Source organism: Lathyrus oleraceus, chromosome 3 (genome assembly GCF_024323335.1).
Source record: "Lathyrus oleraceus cultivar Zhongwan6 chromosome 3, CAAS_Psat_ZW6_1.0, whole genome shotgun sequence".
NCBI classification, from domain to species: domain Eukaryota; kingdom Viridiplantae; phylum Streptophyta; class Magnoliopsida; order Fabales; family Fabaceae; genus Lathyrus; species Lathyrus oleraceus.
This window is the reverse complement of record NC_066581.1, coordinates 62,422,362-62,441,482: the sequence shown is the minus strand read 5'-3', so window position 1 is coordinate 62,441,482 and position 19,121 is coordinate 62,422,362. Positions and strand designations below refer to the sequence as shown.

General features: G+C 36.5%; 1 protein-coding gene across 1 annotated transcript; it reads left to right on the top strand.

Moving 5' to 3' along the window:
- The first annotated feature begins 16,341 nt into the window (after positions 1-16,341).
- LOC127129673 (uncharacterized) lies at positions 16,342-18,738 on the top strand. The gene is made up of 4 exons (XM_051058818.1): positions 16,342-16,791; positions 17,329-17,524; positions 17,758-18,352; positions 18,447-18,738. The coding sequence occupies exons 1-4, from the start codon at positions 16,342-16,344 to the stop codon at positions 18,736-18,738; spliced, it is 1,533 nt and encodes a 510-aa protein (XP_050914775.1).
- Positions 18,739-19,121: the final 383 nt, after the last annotated feature.

Here is a 19,121-nt window from a genome sequence, read left to right as displayed (position 1 = left end):
ATTAGGGTTTAAACCTGCCAAACATGTTCTACAAGAGGTTCCCATAGTCATCATCCCATCTTTCAGATATTATTGGAGAAACGACTACTCGTATTCCAGAAATATTCTCAAGAGAGACTCTTACGAGTGTAGTATCGCGTAACAATCGTATCAAATCTTACACTTGAATGACTTTCGCACTACATCCTAAGAATAGGCCAAGATGGGCTTGGTAAACTAAGGTCCTTGGCTTCTAAGGTCTATATTGGAAAGAGTAATGTCTAACAACAACTTACTTGTGTGACATTATTGATCCCAACATAACCTCCACCAAGTGAATGGACTTGCAAGTCAACTTGCTAAGGAATAACTCCACACAAGTCGACAAGACTATGCCATTCTCCTATCCTAAGTGCACTCGAGTCCGGGTATAGAACTCATCTCACAAAGATCACCAAGCATACAAGAAATTAATATTTAAACAATTCAATCATTACATACAATACAGTAATCCCAAATTGCACAAAAATATGTCACAAAAAAAAATACAATACAATACAACAAATATGAAAAGTAGGCAAAACCCACTAGGATTTGCTTCTTCATCCCCAGCAGAGTCGCCACCTTTCTGTAGCGGGGTATTCGTTACCATTAGAGATATTGACTAAATCGAAGGTAAATCATACAAGTCGAGTCGCCACCGTACTTCTATTTATCCAAAGGAATGGTTAGAAAGCGAACAAAAACCTAAAAGTTTTATCGAATCAAAAACTAGTAAAAATGTCAGAGATCTGGGTAAGGGGGTTGGTTATGCAATGGGAAGGTATTAGGCACCCAAAGCATCCTAGGTACTCCTAGGGAGCCCTTTTCACATTTGTTTCAAAGGATGTTGTTTTTTTTTGAAAATTTATATGTGCAAACATGATTGAAGGGATGAGAAAAACGTGTATGTTTATCTAATGTACTACTTACTAAAAGAGGGGTCAAAAGAAAATGACTCGCACGGACGTCGCATCCATTGCATACGTATCTCATCTGAACCTGAGAATCAGAGTCTTCGTAGCTCGGCTACCTATGGGTTAAAGAGGAGTGTGCTCGCTAAGACATCGCGTCTTATGCCTACGTATCTCATCTGGAATGAGAATCAGAGCGAAACGTAGTCCGACTAACTACGGGGTAAGGGTTGAACGACGTTACTACGCAATCTACCGGATGCTCGACCTTTGGAGACTTATTCGCCTGTAGTAGAAGGAGATAACGTGTTCTTAGGAGAAGAAAAATCAATGAGTTTGGGGTGTTTAGGGATGCTAATGCAAAAAGGCAGTCCTAGATGAAGGAACCGCGCTACCTTAAATGACATGCCACGAGAGGCTATACGAATCCTAAGAAATTGGTAACATGTGGGAAAAGTAAAGGGATCGAGAGATCTACCGTACGGATAAAGATCCGAAGTAACAACAATTAAAGAGATAAGAAACCCAGAGATCTCTCAAGTTAGCACCATCAAAGAAAGTGAGTCAGTACAGGTAATCAGAATAAACCTCGAGGTGGTATCCCACAAATAAAGTGGAACACCAGGCAAGCCATCTCTGCAAGAGTCATATGAGCCCTCACAAAACAAAACTCAACATTCAGAGCATTCAAATTAAAAGCATAAAGTAATGGGAATAAGGCAAACCTGACTGGAGAGGTCGAATGAAATTGAATTGCCCGGTTGGGTTTGCAAAGCATCTGAGGGTTTATATGAGAGGGAATTGATTCTTTGCCGATGAGTTCCCTTCAGTCTCTGGAGGTTGCTCTGAACTCTGTTAGCTCTTCTCTCACTATCTTTTTCCTGCCAGGGTAATAGGAATAGAATGGCCTTTTGTTTCACTGAAATTCTGAATTTATAACCTGATTTTTGTGGACCTGTGGGCTCAAATGAGAGAGGCCCAAGTCCAAAATTTTTCTCTTATATTTTATTTAGTTATTATTTTATTTTATTTTCGTTTTTTTTTTAATTTTTTTTTAATTTTTTTTTAATTATTATTATTTTTTTTTTCGTTTTTCGTTCTTTTTTTATTTATTTATTTTAACACGTGGGCTTCGCCTAGAGGGCATGACAGTTCAAAATATTCCTCTGAGCGTAGGTGATTCTGGTGGCTTTTCTTGGGACTCGCTAGGCGACCCATTCAGCTCGCCTAGCAAGCATGACAGCTCATGAACAAACTTTTGCTCCTTCAAGATTAACGTTTTGACTGACGAATAGACCCCATTTGAACCTGTTGGAAGTATCTCAAACCATTCCCTTGTGTTGATTGATCATCTAAATAGAACCCACAAAGTGTCTTGGATGATACTCAAGCTTCAAACAAAAGATGTTAGTGACACATTTTTGTGCTTTTGGTTAGTAAACAAAAGTAAGAGAAACAATGATGTATAATTCAAGCATGCTTGGTGATATCAAACCAATCATAAGGAGTCCCACCCAAAGGCAAAGGGAACCAAGATGCTAAAGATCCTTGAGGCAATGCAAATACAATCCTATTTATAGAGGTTTTGAGACCTGATAACTCCCTTGGATCATGCATGGAGAGTGAAGGGGAAATAGAGGATAAAAAAGGGTCCAGAACTGCCCACTAGCACAGTTCTGTTACTGCGGGATAATGGGAAACGCCATTAGGGGAATGACAAATGCCATCCTTCCATGTTTTAAATGATGTGGCAGCAAAGTGAATGGTGAACGCCATCTTCTAGATGGCGAACGCCATCTAGACTGAATGCATAAAACTGACTCTTTTGCTCCTTTTTAGCTCCTATTTTGTTCCTTTTCCACGAGGCTTCCAAAACTTCAATGAAACCAGATAACAACTGCAAAACAAATAAAATGAAAGTAAAAGAAGATAAAATGCATAAAAACATAAACGAATATCATGTGAAATTAGCCTAAAAACACGATACGACTTCTCGTTGTCAAATTCCCCCACACTTAGGTCGTTGCTTGTCCTCAAGAAACCACCCAACGCACATGATAAACAATTAAACACAATGTCTAAAACATAGACATGACTACACTTTAAGTAGGACGATACTGCTAGGCTAATGTTAGATAAATAGGTACTAGATACCAAAACTAAGGATACCATAGTGACACACATCCGCATTTCACGGAAAAAAACTCCCCCTATGTTAAACCAATTCGAATCAAGTCATTATAGCTCGACCTACATTCTTTTTTCTTTTTCAACCTCTCTTTCATTCTAGAGCAATCACATTAAGCCTGTTATCCGTACACATTCAAGGAAGGTGAACCTACTAGTGACTATGATCTCGATTTCAATTTTATCGCACTTACTTAGCAAAACTTTACTTAAGTATCAACTGAATGTTAAGAGAACGTACAGTTAGGATAAATGATCGGGTGAGGATCACCTAACTTAGAACGGCCAAATCTTATCACAGATTTGATTCATTATATTTTTCATTTTTGTGTTTTTGCTTGAGATCATACACTTATTTGCATCGGCTTCCTTACTCATGTGTGTTTTAGGATGGTGTTGACTACTAGTATAAACTACTCAAGGGGTTACTTAAAGAAACATAGAATTAAGGTCTTGACATAATGGTTATTAAAATCAATGTCGCATACTTAGGGAATTTAGGGTGTTAGGACGGTACCGATATTATTGACACTTTCCCAAGTCTATCTAACAAAGCCTAAAAAGTAGAAACAGACTATACTAAAGGTGTGTCATGCCATTGGATCAGAGAAAATATTTTTATTATTTGTGGTCAAATATAAGGGAACTTTCAAACAAAAGAAAAAATTATCACACAATAGGACTCGACAACACATGTATGAAAGTGAGGTTAAAATAGGAATTGGTAATGCATTTTGTTATGAGACATGAGTTGGTTATGAGGTTAGTGATTTGAAATTTTTGTTATATTGAGCATTGTGAAAAATTCAGTTATAATTGTGAAAATGCAGTTAGTAATTAGTTTATACTGAATGTCAGTTGTAATGTGGATGTATGTATGTGCACGAGTATTGGTGGATGTAAGGTATGGCTTGCTTCAGTTATACCTTGCATGTTGTTACTCTGCTGATGTTTTTAGATGTGTTGTTGTTGAACTTGCTGCAATTGGATATGGTTAGTTTGGATTGGATTGTCTTGAACAATTTGGTTTGAACTTCTAGGTTATGAACATGGTTTGGAATTGGATCAATGCATTGCCTATGTAGCTACATAGAATTGAATATAGAATGCTTATTGATGGAGCTGTTTTGGATATTGGATATGCTTTTGAAGCTTGAATTAGATTGCTTGGAATTTTGTCATGCTTTTTTGTTGTGAATTTGTAGTTTTGAAGTTGAATGTAAGGTTTATAGTTGGAATGAATGTAATTGGAATTTTGAATGAATATATGATGGTTTACGTATGGAATTACGGAATTGAATGATATGTGAAATGTGTATGGAAAGATGGTTGAATATATGATTGAAATGTGAATATTGATGAATGTAATATGATGGTTATGAATTGATTGGAATGAAAATGGTTGAAAATGGAAAAAAAGTTGAAAAAGGTGTAGGTCCGAGTGGAGGTCCATTTGTTGGTCTTACCAGGTTTTGGACTTGGTCATGGACTAACCGCAAAACCAAGTAAAAACCAAATGAACCAATGATCTTACGATGAAACTTGATGCATATTCAAGAACACGTGGAAACTTATCGAAGACGTGTCAAGTTTATCTAAGTAGACTATTATAGAAGATTATATTAGGACTAGTATATAAGCAATGATTGTTTGTAGTTTTAGGGGTCCATAATTTTACACTTTGCACGCTTGTCATATCCTCAAATTTGTCCTGTCTCCATATCACCCTCTATAACATTAACACATGAGCATTGTACCCCTCATACATCATTTCATAAGCATTTATACCTAATTATCCATAATGTTCCACAAACTTAAGGCATATGGTTCCTTAATGAAGCCTCAAGACCCTCTGATCATGTGGAGGTGTGCCCAAATCACCTTAACCTTAATCTCCCTCCTCAAGCATCCCACAAGCTTGGAGGATCACTTAAGTCATCTCACTTACTCTCCAAAACTCTAATTGGATAGTAAGTCCCCATTGAAGGCATGGGGAGATTCATCTGGTCACCCAAGGACCTCAACCCTAGTTCTTGACCTTCAGTGGCTTATGCAAGTTCCCATTGACTTAGTGCCTTGACCATACCATTGAGGACCCTTAAAATCCAAAGTTTATTCATACCACAACCATAGTTTCATCTGTTTCTCCTTCATTCATGGTGCTTAATTCATTTGCTTAGTCAAGTTTCATTCAATAATTTCTTGTTCATACCCATTCATGTTGATTCCTTGGTTTTTGTCCCATTCACTTCATGGTCTCACATGTGTCACCTTGTGTTTGCTTGTGACCATTGGTTTTAGTCTAAGTCCATGGCCCTGCAACTTTCTTCAGCTTTCATTCATGGATTTTTCATTTGATCATCTCCTCATGCTTAACCCATAACTTGCTGATGCCTTACTTAGGTCCATTTCACTTGGTCATTTCAAGCACATGGTCCATCCTTGTTTTGGTTATGTTGCAATCATTTGCTCATTGTTCTTCCCACTTCATGCCATTTTCAATGCTTGGTATTTAATCCATGGTTCTTTGGTTCATGCTTATCATTGTCCATTCAATTTTTCTAAGGCCTAATATGATTTATCCAAGTCATGCCCATTGATTCATGTTATTGGTTCATTCATTTCAATACCTTTCATCATTTTTCATTTCAATCTATCTCAAGTTATGTTCATACAATGTCCAGGTTCAAGTTCAGTACAAGATCAATTCAAAACCATTCAAATGCATTCAAATAATCATTTACACTTCATCACAATGTTCATTACATCAAAAAATACAAAATTTGATATGTTGACCAAATGTTGACTTTGGTAAACAGTTGACTTTTTGGTCAACTTTGACCAAAGTCAACCCAACCTTTTTCATCCCAAATATCTACCCTAATTCTAATCCTATCTTCAAATTCCATTTTGATCTTTGGTTGGCCATTTCTACATGGATGCTTCAAGTTCCAATTTTGGTGTCATGGCATACATTACCTACAACACATACATGAACCATGAACTGAGTCAGTACATGAATGAGGCCAAGAAACTTAGTAAATAATGAGTAAAACATGATACAAGTCAAATTAGAACCATGTTGCAGAATGCACACCTACACGAGCTTCGCAAAATCAAACCATGAAACCTACATCAAATCATAAAAAAAAATTAGAATTACCAATGCAACCCTAAGTCAGAAGCAATGCAGAATCATAAAACCATATGCAACACATACCTGCTGCACCATAAGCTAAACCTTGTTGCAATACATACCTAGCCAATTGAAAATAGTGCAAGCCTCACCATTTGAGCAAACCAATACAAGCATTGCCATCCACCAAGCTGTAACAGAGGAAACCAAGTCTGAATCATAGGCCATGAACAACCTACACACAAACTCAACACCACTTGCAATTCTGTAAAACACTACACTGAACCAAATCAGAAACATGTTTAAACCTTAACCAATACCTATAATTCACCACACCTGCAGAACCATGTTAACTATTCCATGAAGAAAAATCCATACCATAAAAGCAACCAAGAGTATAAGCACACATATCATGTACATGAATGGGACCAAAATACACTTGCAACCATCCAGAACAAGTCATAATATTGTTGCACCATGAGGCAAGCACCTCACCTTACAGGACCTGCTATGCAATAGGTAACCAAGTCATACAAATACAACCATGAAAACCATACAAACTTGCTACAGCTGGAACTTGCAATCCTGTAGTAAAGCACATCAAAACTCTGCAGAACCTATTACCAAGCATCAACCAAGCAGTGCAAAATCATTTCCATACCAAGTCAAGCAGACTGACTTGTAGTTCAACCTAGCATAAAACATGACAAATTCATAAGAAAAGCAATGAATTGCAAAAACAAATCATATAACTAACTCAACCCAGCTGCAATTCTGCAAAAGCCTCACAACCTAATATTAAAGCATCATTCACACTCAATGTCAATCTAAACTGAATAACTAACCAAAGCAACGCCTATTCCACTTACTTGTTCCTTTTACTGCAGTAAGGAGAGATTAAAAGAAAACACAAAAGACATATTTCACAAGCAGACAAAGCAAGGTACATTTGGCACAATTACTTTTTAGAGACAAACACATTTTTGGGAAAACATTATTCTGCAGTGTTACAAGGCCACACACCATTCCCCTTGCCTGATCAGAACCCTGACAACAAACCCTAATTACTCCCCTATAAATACAACTTCACTCCTACACTTCCATTTACTTACTTCACCCTGGCCCATTTCTCTTATTTCTGATTCACGTTTATTTTTTAGATTTATTCTTTTTATATATACTATTGGACGCGCCTATACATCAATTGAGCGAGCTTGGCCCAATGGTTTGCTATTAAGCCTGCAACCATAAAGGTTGGGAGTTCGAGTCTCAGCCACCCCCCATTTTTTTATTCCTTTTTTCTTTTATTATCCTATTTCCATATTTTCTCATTTTTTTAATCCATTTTCTTTTATTATCTTTTCATTTATTTCACTATCTATTTTATTTTTAATCAAAGAACTTTGTAAATATACTTGACATACTTTTTAATTTATATTTTATTTCCCACTTTGATTTTTTCTATTTTGACTTTTTATGTCATTATTGATGGCTAATGAGATTTATTTGGTCATGATTATGGATGGATTAGGGTTGATAAAACATTCTATGTTTCAAATCTATCAATGAATGATAATTGGATCATTCATGATACTTTGAGGCATAGATAGGTTGCCTCTATATCAACCAAAATTAAATCATTTTACACATGGATGAAGCCTTTGCTTGTGTATACTAACTTGTGATTCCATTTGATTCATTTTCCTTCCATTGTTTATACTAACTATCTAACCATTTTGAATCCTTGTTTACTTTGTACATTAATACTTGTATAACTTAACCATTAAATCAACTTGTTAATCTTTGATCATTGAGTGATACAATCTTTCGTTTGTTAAACTATTGATAGATGGACTTGGGGTTGTATAACTTTCATTGTTACAAATCTATTGTTAGTTGATCATTGATCATCTTTAATACTTTGCATCAGTGATAAGTTATCCCCTAATGCGCCTTATTTTGAATCTCTTGACTTATGGATAGATAATACTGAGTGGTTACTTTGTACATTACTGTTAACCCCTAACCATACTTTATTAAATTTGTTCATCACTAACCTTTATTGCGACCTTGTTATTATTACCTTGTTATTTACTTTTATTTTTACATTTTAATTTAAATTCAAGTAATCATTATCATCATCATCATTGTATAAACTCATCATGCATGTTTATTATTGTCATTTATACCATTGTCATCATATAATTAAAAACAGCAAAAACATGATAACATGATAAGACCAAAAAGAATCATTCCACTTGTAATCAACTTGGACTTAAAGGATCTTATTTAGGACCTTTGCTTGGAGAACCTTGGCCTTATCTTGTGATACTTTGCCTTTGACTTTGGATTTCATCTGTAACTTACATACCCGTTGTAAGAATGGAATCATGGCATTACCCTAGGGAGACATGATTGTAAGACCATTATCCTTTGTTCTCTTTGGTCACTTTCACACCCATAAGGCTTTCTCTTGGCATGCCTTACAATGATACCCTTTACTTTTTTTTGGTTACTTTGTATATCCATTACATCACCCAATTTCACAATCAAATAAACAAACCCTTGATTCAACGTCGAGTGGCATTTTCATAATAAAATTCAAAAAACTAATAAAACTACGATTAGTATTGTGCGTCACGAGCCTTAAGTGGTGGAGAATGAGTACGAATGGAGCTTTCCTACCCTTACTCTCGTTATTTTGGACACAATACGTTTGGTTTATTTGTCTAGACTATTCACCTCTACCCATAGACTTTAGTGCAATCTAATCACAAACACTTTTTCATAAACCCTTATTCAAGGTAAAAACTGTTGGTGTAAGCCCTAGAGGCCAATACTTTTGGTACTTGTATCGAATTATTTATTAATAATAAAAGGCTTTTTCTTTATTACGTTTGTTTAATAAAGTCCCTAGAATAGCTAGTCTGTTTAATGAATCAAGTATGACTTAATCATGAGATCACATTAAACATAAGGACACTATTCTTAAAGTATCCGTAGTCGAGCTTTAGTGTGAAGTGGGATAACATTAAATCATTAAGACTATTATGTTTTTAGACTGATGATCACATCTCATGGATCATGGATAAAGAGTTATCAAGTCTTAAACATAGGTATGAATATTAGGAGTAATATTTATACCGGATTGACCCGCTATGAGAATACTATATAGAAAGTTATGCAAAGTGCCATAAGTTATTCTCATGGTGATAATGGTGTATACCACTCTTCGACCTGAAACCACTATGGACCCTAGATATGGAGTCAAGTGCTTTATTGCTGATCCAACGTTGTCCGTAACTGGATAACCATAAAGACAGTTGATGGGTACTCCACGAAGCATGCTGAGGGACATGAGTGACCTAGATGGAATTTGCCCATCCTGCATAACAGGATAAATGTCTATGGGCCCAATATTGAACTAGACAAGGATGACACGGTTTATGCCTTGTGTTCAATATAGACATAAGGGCAAAAGGGTAATTATACACATAAGTATTATCACAGAAGGTTTTGTCAGATCACATGATATTTTCGTGTCTTGGGTAGTAGTGATGTGTTGCTAGATACCGCTCACTGTTTATTATGTTAAATGCGTGATTTAATATAATTGCCAACTGTAAGACCCCAATTTTGTCCCTAAGATCCCTCATGGCATCATATCATATCATTGCATTGCCCCAAGGATCATTGGACACTTTGCTTCCTTCCCTGTGGGTGGGTGATCTTTTTGAGAGTGATTCTTGATCACCAAGCATCCTTGCATTTGTATGCCATTGCTTTTTTTTAATCACTAACCAGAAGTACAAAAATATGTCATCTAACCTTTGTCTTGCAGATGAAGTAATAACAGGTCAAGACATCAAAGGCATTCATTGAGCAATAGATGGTGGTCATTCTTTAGATTTGGACCCTACAATCATTCACAAGAGTTCATATGAGTTATGATGTCATTTTGAAGCAAAATCCCAAGTGGTAGAGGCTTGAATCTCATCAAAACATTTTCAAGTCATCTGAAGACCTAGAAAGTCAACTGCAAAGTCAACTGTGGATTTGAAGGTGGGAAGTGACTAGAAATACTTCATTCATGTTCAAACAAGTCTCATTTGACATTTCAAACACTCACATTGAAGAATTTGAGGTCCAGTAAAAAATTTCCCAAAATAGAAAGTGACCCATAATTTGAACTTTCCAAAAATGGAAAGGTTTTGGACCAACTTCAACTCAATCTTACATCATCAAGAAAGCTTCAAATGAAATTTTGTTGAACATGAAAGTTGTAGATCTTTCTCTCCCATTTCCAAAAAGTCCTAGATCATGAGCATCTGATATGTGGTTGAGGAGATATGATCCAATCATGGCAAAGTGTGCATGGGACTTCAAATGAGCATAACTTTTCAACCAAAGCTCCAAAATGAGTGGTTCTTTTTGCAATATTCTCCTCTTGACCTCTAATTTCCAAATCATGCATCACATTACATGAATTGTCATCACATGATCACTTGTTAATCCATGCTTCTTTTGGAGGGAAATTACAAAATTCAAAAGTGGTGCATTGTATGAACTTTTTATCATTGCCATTGGATTTAAAAGAGGATTTTAAGTGACTTTGATGAGAGAAAGAGTACTGTTCACGTGCAATTGCTACATGCACCATGCAACTTTTGGTTTTTGCAAAAACACCTCATTTCACTTAACCAAGTTAATTAGGGATTAACAGGTTGATTAGTAGAGCATATAAATACCTAAACCCTAACAGAATTGAAGGAGATTAATCATTTTTCACATTTCTAGATCTAAATTTCTCTCTCACTTCAAATTTTTCTCTCATTCATAATTCAATTTTCTTCCAAATAACATTGCATTTTAACTTCATATTCTTGTTCCTGAGCTTGGATTTAGTGTAGATCAAGTGTTGTTTAGCTGAATTCGTGCAAGAATAGTGCAGTTCATGTTCATGAAGATGCAAATGGAGTTTCTGTTTTGAGCGAGATCTAGAGCTATTCAAGCTTCAATTGCTTCGTCAAAATTCATTTCAAGTATTGTGGAGTAGATTTGAACACTTCAAGGCTGTGGATCGTGGCATTTCAAAGGCTCTGCACTTCAAGAGGTCATAATTTGCATCTCATAATTTTGAAATCCATTGCTATGTTATTGTAGATCTTGTTGTCCTGATGAATCTGAGCTTTGAATCGTGTAATTTGGTGTCCTATTGACTGAGTTAGGGTTGATTAAAGTTTCATGCATGAATGTTATCTTGCTCGATTCTCCTTAGTTACGTGAAATTAGGCTTAGCTATTCATTGATCCATGATCTCCTTTGCAAGACCTACATGTTGATGTTTTTGATTTTGATTTCTGGAGAAATTTTCTGGAAACGCATGAAGGTTTTCACTGTTCATCTTCATGAAGATGAAGATCATGCCTTAGGCCACGGTTTCATGATTCGGCCACGCTTTCCTGGTTATTGCCACGCTAGCTTAGGGTTTGTCCTTTACTGGTCCACGTATGCGCTTACATTGCGTTTCCATTGGTTTACATCGCTTTGACCTGAACACATCAGCATTGACCAGGCCACATAATTTAATGAAACGGTGCGTTTAGCACCTTGGCGCGCCACACATTCAAATCCACACCTAGTTTGATCCTTGGCCGGTGCAATATTTTCAAATGCTTCATATTTTATTCATTTTCCCTCCTTTTCTTATGCTATGTGCTTTACTTGTTTTTTTTGTTTTTTTCTCAACTTGTAAATTGCATAACAATTTGAAAATTGATCCAAAAAATACCTGGTTTTTTGCATAGTGATCCTTGAGATGTCTATTTTTTAATGATCATAATTTCCAAAGTTATTCTTGGCTAGATTTCATTTGGTGCTAGGATGATTGATCATATGTGTAATTGTGACCTTGCCTTGCTTATCTCATTGTGAAATGTTTGTCTTTAATCCAATGAATGTGAAATTTTGCATGATGAATCTAGACACATTGCTGGACATTTTGGTTTTGGTTTGGCATTTTTCCTATGCATCATTTCTGTTTTATGCATGTGCTAATTTGGTGTGACAATTTGTGTCACACCTTTGCTTGTTCAAATTGTACAATGTGATTTCCATGCCAAATGATCTCCATTGCTTCTGATTTTTTGTATGTTGATCATGTTAGATGTCCTGAATATGCATGAATTTTTTTCAGAATTTTTTGAATCATTTCTGTTTTGATTTGAATTTTTCATTCATGTTGATCACATATGAGCTTTGAAATTGCCTTGAACTTCACTTGATCATGAAATGCTTTTGGGGAATGATTTTGATGTGAGCCCTTTTAGGATTTGTCAACATGTGTTTGAAGTTGCTTTGTGTTAAATTTCAGTCCCTGTTTTGAATTTTTTCTCCATCTTTGACCCTAGGCTTTGACCTAGTGGTTTGTTGCTTACATGTGAGTTTTGATTTCAGGTTAAGCATCCAAGTTCCATAATTGATGATGCTTCATCATTTGAGTATTGATGTTTGCTTTTGATTACTAACACTTGTGTGTTTTGTAGGTTGATGCTAACTCATTTGAGTTTGCCTTTTGGCTTACACATTTTGTACATTGGGATTGTCTGTTGCTTATTGACTGTTGTTTGATTGTCTGAGTATTGTACTGATTTGTTTAGTTGTTTCCACAGGTACCTAAGTTGCTTTAAGTTCATTTGAACTTTGCTTTGCTTGGTTGCTTAACCACTTAGGTATAATATCTAATCTTCATGTAGTTTGGAAGACCTGTCCTGTTATGTGGGCAGGCACCTGTCTGAAGCCCTCCTTAAGAGGCAATGCTTGTGTTTGTTTAATGTTGTGCCAAGCAGGTAAAGTCCTCTCATGAGGCAATTGGCAGATAAAAGAGATGTGTAATCCATCTCCTGCTACTCAGTGTGTCATTCACCTTGCTCACACCATGTGTTGATGCATGGTGAATAATAGCCCAAGATCTTATAGAGTCAATCACTTGTGGAGAAGAGTTCCTACATTCTGAACTCCCACACTTTCCATTGTTTAAAGCTCTCCCTGACCAGGGATAAGCGCTATGAGGCACACCCCTCATTTCCATTTCATCTGCTTCACCCTAACTCTCAATGTTAGGGTTAAGAGCTCAAAATACCCATTCCAGTTGGCTGTAAAGCCTAACCTTGCTTGAGCCTAATTGATTGTATATAGTGTGTGCTAATTGACTTGTTTGTTTGCTTACTTGATTCATCTGTGCATATTTGGTTATGTGTGCCTCTGTGCATTTATCATCATCACTTGTATATCATTGCATAATCATTGTTCATTGCTTTGTGACATTTTGTTTTGTCCATTGAGGAGTCAATTGTAAGTCCAGCTATTGGCAGTTGTTTCCTATGATCTGGTGGGATTTGGAACTAAGACCATTCATTGGCATTCCTTTCCTTGGAGTCGAGTGTAAGACCATTTATTGGCAACTTGTTTCCTCTTTCTTATTGCATTTGTTGTTTGTTTCTTGTGAGGAGTCAATTATAAGTCCAACTATTGGCAGTTGTTTCCTATGATCATTCTTTGTGAGACTAGTATAAGTCCATTGATTGGCATCTGGTATCCTTGTTTCTTTGCTTTAGGAGATCGGTATAAGTCCAGTGATTGGCATCCGATATCTATTTTTGTTTTAGGAGACTAGTATAAGTCCATTGATTGGCATCTGGTGTCCATCTTGTTATTTGCTTATTGCATTGTTGCCTATTCCAAAGGAATCGCTTGAATCATTTCCATATGATCTCAAGAGGTGAACATCTAAGAAGTTTACTTCCTCACCCTCCCACCTTTTGTTTCTTTAAACCTCCATTTGCATGTTAACCCAAAAACTTGAAAACTATTGTGCAAACATTTTCATTTCTTTTCAAATTAGAAACCTAGGCCTTAAGCCTCTGATTTTTCAAACTTCATTTTCATAATACTTCTTTTAAATTGAATTCTAATCATACTTTGACCATCTTTTGTGAATAAATTCTAATTGATTAATTCCACTCATTCAATGGTTTTGTGGCTCAAGTCCATTCTCTTGATAAGTTTCATACATTAGCCATAGGTTTGATTTATCCTAGTTGGTTGATGTTAATCTCACCTTTTGTCCTTAGTGATTGAATTGTAAGACTTCCTTGCTTATTATAGGGTTAACCCCTCACTAGCAAGTTGAAGCTTTTCTCACATGGTGGACTTGTTGTTGTATAGGTTGAGTTTTCTCCCGTGGATAACGAAAGACCTTAGGGCTTTTGTTTTAAAATCAATTCACTTACTTTCGGAAATTTTTTAACCGAACTACGATGTTTTGATCCTTACCTTCCATGGAAAGGTACGTAGGCAACGGGTTCATCCGTTCAAACACAAAAATAATAAAAATTGTATATTCTTTTCTCATCCCTTCAATACATGTTTGCACAATAAATATTTCATAAACAAATAACATTTCGTACAACAAGTTGTGAAAAGGGCTCCCTAGGAGTACCTAGGACGTTTTGGGTGCCTAACACCTTCCCATTGCGTAATTAACCCCTTACCCAGATCTCTGATCTTTTCATTAGTTTTCTACGTGTAAAACTTCTTAGGCTTTTGTTCGCTTTTTAGCCATTCCTTTGGATAAATAAAAGTGCGGTGGCGACTCGATTCTTTGTATGCTTTGCTTTTGATTTAATCAATAAATCATAAAGTGACGAATACACCGCTACACCAACGTCACGAAAACCTACAGGGTCACACACAAAGGACGGATTGATGAGAGATAGAGTAACTAAGGAATACCGTAAGGTACGGTGCCCTTAAGTGAATTATAGCACATCGTAAGGTACGATGTACTTGAGTAGAATACGAAATATGGTAAGGTACCATGGGCTTAAGTGATTTTGGGCATATTATAAGATATGGGCCAAAATACACTTAAGTGGGTTTTTTAGCTTGATGCCCACACAAGTGGTTCTATAAATAGAACCCTTGTGCATAAGCATTAATGGTGGTTGCATTATTTTCGTTTTCTCTTTCTCTCTCTCTCTCTCTCTCTCACTCAAAGCCTTCATTCGTACCAGCTAGCACTGAGATTGAAGGAATCCGCTCGTGTGGACTGAGTAGAGACGTTGTCATCGTTCAACGTTCGTGATCGCTCCGTGGATCTGCATCAAAGGTTTTGATCGTCACAAGAGATCTGCACCAAAGGTTTCAATCGACACAAGAGGTAAATATTTTATCACTGATCATGACCATTCGTAAGGATCTCTAAAGGAGAAAATTTTAATTTCCGCTGCGTTTTGGACCGCAATTCTCCTTCAAAAACAACACAACCCATCAAACCTCATTTTTGTGCCTTAGGACTTCACACCGAAAACCCTTTTCTCAAAGGTAAAATCAACCAACACACAAACATTTTTTTACTCCAAACTACGGAGCTCTGAAGGAACAAATGTTATTGGTACTAGATGTCTATATAAGAACAAATCAAATGAACAAAGGGTTGTTACCATAAACAAAGCCAAACTTGTTGCTCAAGGATACACTCAAATGGAAGGAGTGGACTTTGATGAAACCTTTGCTTCTGTGGATTACCTGGAGTCTATTAGATTGTTACGTGGAATGGCATGCCTTTTAAAGTTCAAGTTGTTCCAAGTGGATGTTGAAAGTGCCTTTCTAAATGGCTATTTAAAAGAAGATGTATATGTTGAACAACCAAAAGGATTTGTTGATCCTACGTTACCAAATCATGTGTTCAAAATAAAGAAGGAATTATATGGTTTAAAATAAGCTCCAAGAGCTTGGTATGAAAATTTGAGTGAGTTTCTCATCAACCATGGATATAGAAAGGGTGGAATTTATAAGACTCTCTTTGTCAAAGAGAAGGATGGAAAATTTATGATAGCTCAGATCTATGTGGATAATATTGTATGTGGAGGGATGTCAGATGAGATGGTCCAACATTTTGTCAAGCAAATGCAATCTGAGTTTAAAATGAGTTTGGTAGGTGAATTAAATTACTTTCTTGGACTCCATGTCAAACAGATGGAAGACTCCATTTTTCTTTGTCAAAGAAAATATACAAAGAGTATTATGAAGAAATTTGGATTGGAGAATTCTAGTCACAAAAGGACTCATGCTCCTACTCACTTGAAGTTATCTAAAGATGAAAAGGGCATAAGTGTTTATCAGAGTTTATATAGAAGGATGATTGGTAGCCTTCTATACCTTACAGCAAGCAGACCAGATATAACTTTTGTTGTTGGAGTTTGTGCTAGATATCAGGTAGAACCCAAAGTGAATCACATTAGTCAAGTAAAAAGGAATCTGAAGGATGTGAATGGCACACGTGATTATGGAATGTTGTATTCTCATGATTCAAATTCCATATTAGTGGGGTATTGTGATGCTGATTGGGCAAGTAGTGCTGATGAAAAGAAGATTACCTATGAAGGATGTTTCTTTTTGGGAAACAACTTGATTTCATGGTTCACCAAGAAACTGAACTGTGTATCCATATCTACTGCTGAAGATGAGTACATAGTAGAAGGAAGCAGCTGCTCTCAACTAATATGGATGAAACAAATGTTGACTGAATACAATGCCACACAAGATGTCATGACATTATTCTGTGACAACTTGAGTGCTATTAATATCTCCAAAAATCCTATTCATCACAGTAGGACTAAACACATTGACATCAGGCATCATTTTATTAGAGAACTTGTTGAAGACAAAGTCATAACACTTGACGATGTTAGCATGGAAAATCAGCTTGCAGACATTTTTACCGAAGCCTTGGATGCAACCTAGTTTGAAAAATTAAGAGGAAAACTTAGGATTTGTGTTAATGAGCATTTATAGCAATTACGACTATTTAAGTGTGTTAGACAAGATTTTAACTCTCATCATTACACTAGACACACTTACCTAAACCCTTTACCGCATTGTGTAACCTTTTGGATAAAAATACACTACCCATTCCATTCAAACGCTTTATTCCTCTCCAGATATATATGCTCACCTACTCTCAGGTTTCTTTCCTAATTCCATTTGTATCAAGTGTTACATAAAATGTAGAAACAATCTTCACCCAAGCACATGCACGTCCCAACTGAAACCAGTGGATCATCTTCCCGAACTGTTAGGGCAAATGAACCATTCCAAATGATCAATCTGGATGATCTGGTCTTGGATGTTTCTCCCTTATCCCCGATTCATCCACCCCCTCAGAAGAAAGCTACGCCATTCGTGTCAAAGAATGTCAAGACTACTGGTAAGTCTTCTGTTTCTGAACCTATATCCTTAGTGAAGATAAAACTTGTTGAAGAAGGGTATGGTCTAAACGGTCTGAGATAAGAAACCATACAATGCATGTTGGTTGCACTGAGAATCAAACTGAAGTGTACATGAGTGCCATTGGCAAGGAACTTCGGAAGTTTGTTACCTCTGTGTTGAAGGAAGTGAATTAAGATGTTTTTCCTGATGATCAAATATCTTTGGAAAAAGAAACTAGCCCTGATAATGATTCTAGTGAAAAAGTTGAGGAAAGCGTTCCTGAACATGCTGCTCTTGAAAGAAGGAGTAAGAAGAAGGTTGATGAGTGTATCTTTGAGCATGCTGCTCATGAGAGAAGAAGTAAAAAGAAAGCTAATCATGATGTCAATGTTGATGAACTAACTTCTGATAAGGAACCTCTTACCAATATTGTGACTCCTGGTATAGCCAAGAGACTTCAGAGACGAAAAAGAAAGGCAATGGTGTTTGAAGATTCTCCCTCCAAGGAGATAAAAAGAAAATTTGGTGGTTTAAAAAGCACTCCCTCTAGAAGTTCCATAGGAAAATCTCATATTGGTCCTACTAGATCATGGAGTAAAGTTGTTACTCCTACTAGGAAGAGGAAAGTTGTCTCTTTTAGTGATTCTGAGTTTGAGGTTGAAAAGGATGTCCAAGACATCACGCATGTAAAAAGATCTGCTACCAAGAAGCCTCATGCTTCTGTGCCCGAGGTTCCACTGGAAAATGTGTCTTTACATTATATGAAGAATGTTGAAAGGTGTAAGTATGTTATTTCAAAGGAGGGTAGCTTTGGAGAGGGAATTGGGTAAGGATGCTCTAAAATGTAAGGAGGTTGTAGAGCTTATAGAAGCTACTGGGTTGATAAAGACTGTCACAAAATTTGTCCCTTACTATGAAAGTCTAGTCAAGGAGTTTATGGTGACTATTCCTGATGGGTGTGATGATGTGAAAAGTGCCGACTATAGGAAGGTGTATGTTAGAGGAAATGTCGTGACATTTTCTCCAACTATTGACAACAAATTTTTGGGAAGAATAGAAGAACCTCAGGATGAGCTAGAGGTTACATATGACCAAGTGTGCAAGGAGATATTTGCCAAACAGGTGAGACACTGGCTAAACAAAGGGAAGCTATCTGCTGGAAAGCTAAGTGTCAAATATGATATCCTTCATAGGATTGGGACTGCCAACTAGGTGCCTACTAATCACACCTCAACCATCTCTACTGGACTTGGGAAGTTTATCTATGCTATTGGGACAAGAAGAGTGTTTGACTTTGGGAAGTACATTTTTGAACAAGTTTTGAAACAAGCCTTGTCTAATGCTGTGAAAATGCCTATCTGCTTTCCATCTCTCATCCGTGGGATAATCCTGAACCAACATCCTGGAATCCTATTTCCTATTGATAGTGTGAAGAAAAGGGATTCTCCTTTATATGTCATGACAATATCTGGGACATGTGTCCCAACAAAAAGTTTGTAGTGGAGTGATAAAGAGAAAGAAGCTGAAGGAGAAGAGTATGCCACTGCTAACTCAGATAGTGAGGAAGATATCTGATTGCAGTTTTGTTTTTTTAT